This window comes from Cynocephalus volans, chromosome 8, assembly GCF_027409185.1.
Source record: "Cynocephalus volans isolate mCynVol1 chromosome 8, mCynVol1.pri, whole genome shotgun sequence".
NCBI classification, from domain to species: domain Eukaryota; kingdom Metazoa; phylum Chordata; class Mammalia; order Dermoptera; family Cynocephalidae; genus Cynocephalus; species Cynocephalus volans.
This window is the reverse complement of record NC_084467.1, coordinates 116,674,782-116,683,847: the sequence shown is the minus strand read 5'-3', so window position 1 is coordinate 116,683,847 and position 9,066 is coordinate 116,674,782. Positions and strand designations below refer to the sequence as shown.

The 9,066-nt window shown below is 37.4% G+C and overlaps 1 protein-coding gene across 1 annotated transcript; it reads right to left on the bottom strand.

Moving 5' to 3' along the window:
• Positions 1-283: 283 nt before the first annotated feature.
• LOC134384335 (myeloid cell nuclear differentiation antigen-like) lies at positions 284-8,717 on the bottom strand. Its single transcript, XM_063105874.1, is given in 8 exon segments — positions 284-373; positions 3,310-3,476; positions 3,479-3,497; positions 5,137-5,394; positions 5,396-5,551; positions 6,641-6,828; positions 7,334-7,468; positions 8,450-8,717. Coding segments are annotated over 8 exon segments (1,281 nt in total).
• Between the last annotated feature and the right edge of the window lie 349 nt (positions 8,718-9,066).

The window sequence follows — 9,066 nt, the reverse complement described above, 5'->3', positions numbered from 1 at the left end:
TAAGCAGCTCATTACTGAACTTAAGATAACATATCTGACACTTTTGAGGAACACAGTCCTTTAGAAAAGGAATTTTTATCTTATATTTTTATATTATGAGTGTTATAGATGCAACATTAACTATTATTAAAAAATACAGAGGAGTGTAAGAATAAAGTTTTATTGAAGAAATCAATCTAATCTACAGCTCAGATATAAAAATTCTTAATATGCTAGAATATATCTACTGAATCTATTATTTTAATTAAATTCTGAATTTTACAGAAATCACTGTTAATGCCATCTAATTCACTTGCAGGGGGGTTTCTATTTCAATTTCCAAATTTAAATTTGAATTGTTTGGTCTTTTCTTGCTTCTCTTGGTTTTGATGACCTTGAAGGAGAGATAAGAAAGACTTAATGAGATCCCAGGAATTGAGTTGAAGCTCTGTTTATAATTCTATATTCACTCACACTGCTTGTCCTTCCCATTGGCTGCATTCTTCTTCTCCCTTCCCAAAGGTCATTCTTTCTCTCTCACCTACCTTTTTTAATGAACTGCCACCTTCTGAGTTTCTTTCCCTGGCCATTGTTTGGAGCCTGAATAGAGATATTCCCTCATGCCCACTGCAAGCAAATTTTAACAGAGCAGAGTTCCTGAAAGGGAGTAAGAGAGTATCAGAAGGGAGAGGGAATGGCGTTTTCACCCAGTGGAACACATTCAGGGCAGGTCCTCATTAGGCGGAATTTGGGGAGGAGGATATAATAGGTAAGAATTTTTCGTGGTGGAAGGGTTGTTGCTTAGATTAGACTACAGAGCTTATAGAATTAGGGAATCTGTGATGTGGAACAGATTATGTGCATGTGTATGTTTGTGTGCCTGATCACGTTAATATTTTCATTTAATCATTTGTATTTAAATTTCTTTTCCTTTTCCTTTTTAAATTTTTTTTTGAGGTGTCTGGCTCATTTGGAGATCCAAAGCCATGATCTTGGTATTACAAGGCTGTGCTCTAACCAACTGAGCTAAACAGCCAGCCCGTATTTAAATTCAGTTCTGTGGTATCCAGCTTCCCACTGTGGGCCTCTGAGCTTGCTGTGAGTGTGGTTTTTGGGTATCAGTCAGGTGGTGTGATGTCATGTAGAATCAACCACATCTTTTTCCTGGGAGCCAGGATGGGCATTTCACTAAAGGATAGTACCTTTTGGTCTAAGATGCAATTATTCCGAAAGACTGGTAGCTCATCTGCCATTTGTGCTTGGCATGAGGAGTGCTGATACTCCGCCTCACTAAACTTCTTTTTGATGCTTATATGATGCATGTGTTTCACTTTTTCTTTGGCCTCTCTGTTCACTTCTTTTCATTCTTTACCTGCCATATCTTTACTTCTGGCAACTCCCAGAGATATGCTGGTCTTTTTCATGACTTTACCCTCATCTGTTTGATTTTATCGTTCGTTTTGCCTAAAAATCTCCATTCTGGAGCCAGACAGCCTGTGCTAGAATTTCAGTTCCACCACTAACTTACTGTCACAATTAGGGAAAATACCCTTAATTAGCATTCTAACAGGAATAATGATTATACCTTCATTATATCTTGTAAGATTTAGTTGAGCTAATATATTTATGGTACATACAATATTTCCTATCACAGCAAGTACTCAGTATTTTCTATCAGTATAACTGTACATGCTATTATATTATTCTTTTTTTTTTTTGTCTTTTTTTGTGACCGGCCACACCGCACTCAGCCAGTGAGCACACCGGCCATCCCTATATAGGATCCGAACCCACGGCGGGAGCGCTGCTGCGCTCCCAGCGCCGCACTCTCCCGAGTGCGCCATGGGGTCGGCCCTATTATTTCTTTTTAAACAATATCATCCAAGCTCATAACTTTAACACTTATCTCTAAACTAACAAATATATACATCTTCAGTACAAAATTACATTTTTTAGGGTCTGTGTATCGAGATTTATGTATCTTCAGATAGATATTTTTCTATGTCCTACAGGCAGCTAATCTTCATCTTGTCCAAAACAGAACACATTTTTATTCCCTGGACCATATTTTTCTGCATTCTCAATGTTAGAAAATAGCATCACCATTTATTCACTTGCCAGAATAATATCCTTATTCTTGAATATTCCTTGAATCTTTTTTCTTTCTCATTTTCATTACTTAGTAACAAAATCATGAGGCTCCACCTTCAAAGTAACCCTCTATCTTCCCCCCTTTCCCCCATTAATTCAAGCTCTACTCATCTTTCCCCTTCTTAAATAGTCTTCTGTAGTGTTCTAGTAAACCAGATGCTCTATATTTCAGAAGTCCCAATTTGTAGCATTTGTAGATTTTGGTGACAGAAATACTTTAACCAGGTCTGATTTCGGGCTACCAAAGTTTCAACAAACAGCTCATACAATTTGTGAGTATGTAACAATAAGCTCTTTGCAGTTGGGGTTTGAGTGAACTCCAGCACACTGCTTCTTCTAACAGATGTCTCTGCCTCCAAGCCTAATCTCTCTTTAATGCATCCTTCTAGATAGTTGTCAGAATATTTTTTGCTAAAATGTCAAAGTGATCAGAAATTCTTCTGCATAAAATTTTTCAATTTGTTATGCATTTTTAACAATGAAGTTTTTATTAATTTATTTCTGACAAAAAGCTGCACTATCTTACTTTTTTTTTTTCTCTATCTTTTGGCCTCATTTACCCACAGTCTTCCACATCTACTGAATTGCAGTTGTACAGAACTTATTATACTGTTTCACACTTTTGTAATTTTCATGTGTTATTTCCTTGCCTAAAATTCTTTTCAACTTCTTTACCGTGCAAAATAGGTACTACCTACTGCAGATTAATTTCTCACGATGAACCAGGCAGTGAGAAAACTAATATGTATGCATTGTTTCATTTAACTTGTAAGCCACGATGTGAAGCAAAGACCTCTAATGCTTTAGAGAAGATCAATTAAGGTATTGCCCCAATATCAGACAAATAATGAGTGCTTAAGCCAGGATTCAAATCAGATCTGTATTACTCAAATCTGTTGCTGTTGACCAGTATGTCCAATTATTTCTCTGCCCTACTAGTTTATAGAAATATTTTAATCAATTAGCACAAGTACCTCATCCTTTCTATAGGTATATGAATGCCATTTCCTTAATATCTTTTAAAAAATTCTCCACTTACACATGAGTGCAAGGCCGTTGTGTAAGTTCACCTTTCCCCTGTGGACTGTGAGTGTAACACATCAGGAATATGGTGTTCCCAAAGCCTAAAAAGTTTTTTTTACTCTTTGGCAAACTGTTGTTCCTCTATTCAGTTCCCGCCTTGATGGAACTGTGGGTTCCATACATCAGTCTCAGTTTGTGGTCAATTGTTCTCAGTTGAAAGCAGAAGAGCTGAAGTTTATCTGCTTTCTCACACTTGATATTGTGCCATTTTCCATTCCCCACTACATCCATGTTTCCTGTATTATCCTGTATTGCATAGATACATTCTTCTTGTTCACTTGTTTCTGCAAAATAAGATTAGCATCCAGTTTCTGAGAGCATAGTTAGTAATTGTCATATATATGAGAAATAGCTTTATGATAAAGCTAATACAATTTGTATGACAGTAATGACAGGTACAAGTATATATCTAGCATGTCCTAGGTCATCTTAAGTGGGCCCTCCTTGTACTATCTTGTTTTTTTAACTTTTCCTACTGTAGGTATTTTTCTGCTAGCAATTCTAGAACAATGATTTATGTCCTTATTGTTTCCCAGCTCTCAGCTCCAGGGAAGCTGAGATTACATAAAGCATCTGGATACAGAGGAATCAACAGTCCTTGTTGGAATTTTTGTCTCCTGGACCTTTAGAGAAACAAATGAATATCTGCTACAATGATTCATTCAGTAGATAAGAAATTTTACCAGAATGAAACCTCTGTAACTCACTCATGCTTTTTAAACTTTCCTCATTATTCACACTTCTCCAATATCTTGCTCCCTTTGACCCAGCTCCTTCAATTTATATTCAATAGTATCTCACATACTTAAGCTATCACTCATCAATTCTATAATTGCATTTATAAGCAAGATCTCTTAAAGACAGTGTAGGGAAAGAAAAGGCAAAATTAAGGGGCTATCTTATAAAAACAAATATATAAGATTATGAAGCAGTCAATCATATAAAATGTTAGTTGAGTTCATAGCTGTTTGTAAACTTTTGTTTTTTGGAGGGGTGACTGAATAAGTCATTCTAACTAATACCTTGAATTTGGATATGGACATAGTAAAACTCTCTGATTTTTAATTTTTAATTTTTTTTATAAATAAGAGGATTGTATTATTAATCTTCTAAGTATCATGCACTTCAATATTTCTCAGGTTTTTAATTCATGATTAAATGAATAAAAAATAAGACAGAGTGTTACACTTCTCTCTGTGTAACGGAGATGCAAAAAAGATTACTCAAAGCACCATGAATGCGATGAGAAGCCTGAGGGACTGTACCCCAGCAACTTCTCTGTTAGAAGGAGAAAATTGGATACAGCCCTGATTCAAAGTTAGCTTTTGTTTTTTATTATAAAGACAAGGAAATTTCACAAGAAAATTCAGTTGATTCAATCATTACAAAAGGACACAAGGACATGGGCAATGTCAACAGAGAAGACACAAATGCTTAGGTCATATACATAGCTATTGAATGTATTTGCATTTGGGAAAATATCGTCCAATCCATTTATTACTCTGAATATATGCCACAACCAGAATTCCACCTTGGTAGGGCTATCCATTATTCAAAATGAATTTGCAAAATTCAAAATAAAATTATCAGCTCTAATTGGGCTAGAGCTCAAATATGAAAATTCTTAGCACACACCTACTGATTTGGACACTGCACTGTTCTTGCTTATTGTGGCCAAGAATAGATAATCATAACTGCCAACATTTCTTACTGAATCTCTTTCAAAGTACTTGCATATATTTTGGAGAAAGTTCATAGGTTATCTAGTCTTATTTCCTACTGTGGGAAGAAATGCCACCATCTATCTCTAGTCAAGATAGCATCCTGGGTTCCAATATTAAGTCAGTCAGCAGAACTGGGCAATTAAGGCATTTAATTACAGGTTTTGGTGAACAAAATGAAAGAACAATTTGAAGGGATTACCTTTTGTAACAGAAACAGCCCATACACTATTGTTCCTGATGCTTGCTTGTAAAGATGATCAATCTTGGGAGTTTCACTTGCTCTTTTGATAATGCTGTTTGGGATTGTAATCTTTTGATCAAGACCAGCTTCATACACAGATTATGCTTCATTTGTCTCCAGGATTCCTTTGCATTCAAAGCAATCAGATATTATAATGACCTTATCTTTTGTGAATTTCTTTTTCAAGTTGGTATTGAAAACCTTCACTTGGAAAAACTTGACTCTCAGTAGCCACTGTAGCATGAAACATTGTGTTTTTGCCCCCTTCTGGGGACTCATATTCAAATGGCTCTGTTGCTTTCAGTACCATCACTGTGGCTGGACCCTTTTGGAGAACATTTCCTATGGCAACCTGACATTTGGCCTGAGTGTTCTTATTATGTTGGACAGACACATACAAAAAACTTAGAAGTCTGAACAGGGAGTGCAAAGTCACTTTGCCATGAGAGAAACCTTAGTCACAACACTGAGCCCAGCAACTTCATGCTTATTTGGAGCTGGGGCTAGGCTAGAGAGGGATTCCTGGGCAGAAAAGAATGGCTAATTAATGAACTGGTATTGTTTAGCTAGAGGAAGTATAAGGTAGGTGACAGCAGCCATGGAAGTTAGAACACCCTCAAAACTGAACAGTCTTTCTGAAGCCAAGATCCTCTGCATGATCAACATAGAGCTGTGGATGATGACAGCATTGCCATGAAGTGACTTGAAGGAAAGATCAGAACATAATAATAGGTCCAGTTATACTGTCTACCTACCCAAATGACCAAACACAATCAATAGAGTAAAGGAACAACTTGAATGAGGAATGGTGCTCACCATAAGCCTCAAACACGAGTGTTTTCAGTTATCGCTAGTGAACCCTGTGCCATTTTTAAAGTCCAACTTGTTCCTTCCCAATAAACAGTACTCTGTTACCAGTGGTGAGAAAAGCACAGGCTGGCTCAACATCTATGTAGGCTCAGATAGAAGATCACGGGTTAGAGCCATGTCTTCAGCTGTGTGTCCACAGCATTTCACAATGTCTCTGCAGTGCTAACAAGAACAGAGGACAGGTATGTTTATCTCTAATCTCCTTTTTCCACAGTGCTCTGGTCCTTTTGAGTTACAGCAGAACACATTCATGAAGAGAAAGTTGCCTGATCTGTAATAGAAAGTATGGAGAGCAAACTTGGGGCATGGGTTCATATCTACTAGTGAATAGAGCCAAACTATCTACCTCCACAGATAAGAAGTGCTTAGAGTGAGCTGTCCTCATATTACACATGGTGATCACCTGTGGGTGATTGGATTTACTTGGTTATAGCTTCTAATCAGTGCAAACAGTTTGTAATAACACAGGTAACACTTTTCCCAAAGCAAACTAATAACAGAAGTGTTATATGTGATAGTAACAATAGTAACAGTGGGATGCATTGTTCCTGTGTTAAAGAAAATTTGGCAAACAGAAACAGAAATAGCATACCTGAGTCAAGGAAGTGTTGGATGGAGTTGATGATGAGATCTGGGGAGGTGGGGGATGGCACATGGTTGCAGATACGCTGGCTCCTGCAGGACAGGGAAGCGGACTCTGCTCCTGGGACACCTTTTTCCTTTTGGTCCCAGTCTTTTCTTCGGTTGTATATTTCCTTTTCTGAATGTAGTTTAATTTTCCTGATAATGGCATTCAGTATCAAAAGAAACAGACCATATTTTCATGATTGTATGGTAGGTTCAATTTATATTGGATGTGATGTCCTTGGAAACCTTAGGGAATTACAATTCATCACCTGAAGATATGGCCAGTGGGTGAGAGTAGGCCTAGATGTTTACATTAAAAAAGAATGAAAATTTTGACACATTGTTTCTCTAATAATTTCTGTAGTGTGATGGGAAGAGCAATGGAGTTGGAGTTAGAAAATCTAGGTTTGTATAAGCATGGGGAAATGTATTTTAAATCTGATTGTTATCCCTTTTTTATAATGAAGACGATGATGTCAGATTTATGTTACAGAAATTTTTATTACGTTTTCACGGTGCCTAGCTCTTTGCTTGGCACAAACATAACCCATAATTGCTCAATTTGCTAAATGTAAACTGTGTCAGAATATTAATGAAGAACCAAATATCACAGCAAAGTTCTTTTGTGAGACTTCAAGCCTGCTCCTCTTTTTAAAACTTAGCTCAGCTCCAGGAGTCTCCTCTGCTGCTTTGGATGTCAGAGCATTACTTGTGGTGGGTGCAGGTGTAACAGAACGCACTTCCTTCTGATTTCTCTGTTTCAATGGAGTTTTTTTCTTTTTCTTTGATTTTTCTTGCAACTGATGGTGGGAAACAAAAAGAAAAAAGAGGAAAAAAAATAAATAAATAAAAAGAAGGCTACAACAATAAACCCAGAGCAGCTGGTCTAGGACATCTGAAGCAGTTTCAGTGCTATTTTCTCTCAGCTCCTGCCTGTGTATCTAGGTATGCCTGTGTCTGCCTCTACAGCATTAGCCAAGCCTGGCCTCAAGGTGACCAACAGTCATAACACAGGCACAGGTACTGTCTCATGCTCTTCAGTGCTTTCCTTACTTGTCCTCTCTGCAGTGAGCAAATCCTTCCTGTCCTCTGAACTCCACGTATCTCAGTCAAACCCTTTCTCAGTCCTGTTCTCCTATCATTTCCTTTTAAATATTTCAGATATTCATAATGCTGACTGATTGTTCATGTTCTGTGGAAGATCTGTTCAAATTACAGTAATGAGAGAAAGGAATTACGATCTAAATTGTGAAGTAACAGTGCTAATATTGGCATTTGAATTAAAAAAATTGCTTTAGCTTAGTGATTCAATAATTGGGAAAGTTCTGCACATCTCTGAGTGGTAGACTTTTATGTAAGTAATGCTGCAACTTTGTTACTAGAGAGCGTAAAGATGATGGTGCAGATAGTGTTAACAGAACAGCTACATTAATTGCCTAAATATAAATATCCTGGAAATAAACCACAATTTTTGTTATATTATTTTTGTCTTTTTCTAAAATTTCTAATCCACTGGTAGCCTCAGCCTCTTATCAACGTCTTTTGTCTTTTCTTCTATATCTGTACCCCAAGCACACGCTTCCAGCTATGTCAATCCCCTTGATAGGAAAGGGAATGCCCTAAGTTGTCAACTGGTTAGCCTCTTAAGAACCAACATTGTCATGGCTGCTGAGTCAGAAATTGAAAAAATGATGTACCGAATATGACCAAGGTGGTGTTCTACTCAAACTGAGGAGGATCAGAGCAGAGGAGTTGTGTGCAAGATTTTCCCTACTACCTTTTAATTTCTCAGTCTGAAGCTTTCTAATGAGGTCTTCAAGTGCTGGTATACCTTTGAACAATTCCATTAGTTTTTCCACACAGCCAGCACCTTGGAACTTTTTTTCCATCAAGTCAGCAATCTTCATTCTGTTATATTCATCTTCCAATTTTTTAGTCAATTTTAAATCATGGGCCAGTAAAGACTTAATTGTGTGAAATTCATAACCATCGATGGCCTCTAATCCTACCAGTAGAACGATTTTCTTGTATTCATTCACCATATCTCAAATTATAGCACAGCCTACAAGAGAAAAATGACAAACAGTGTTACACATGTTACGGACAATTTAATAGACTGAATGTGCCTGCATGAATGAGTGGGCTATGTGAAAGTGCTGTTCTTGGATGTGTATGAGAAAGAGGGACTAAATTGCCAAATGTGTCACTGCGGAAAATAGATGAGGGACTGCTGCACTAGGGAATGCAAAGCAGTTCTTCCCCTTTCATGATGATGTCTGAGTTGTCTCATGGTGGGTGTGGTGGAATCATGTCTGGAAACAGGCAATTCTTGCAGTGTTTAGAGTATGGGTGTGTAGTGTCAGAGTCTCTGGTTCCTCTTCCCATCCTTTA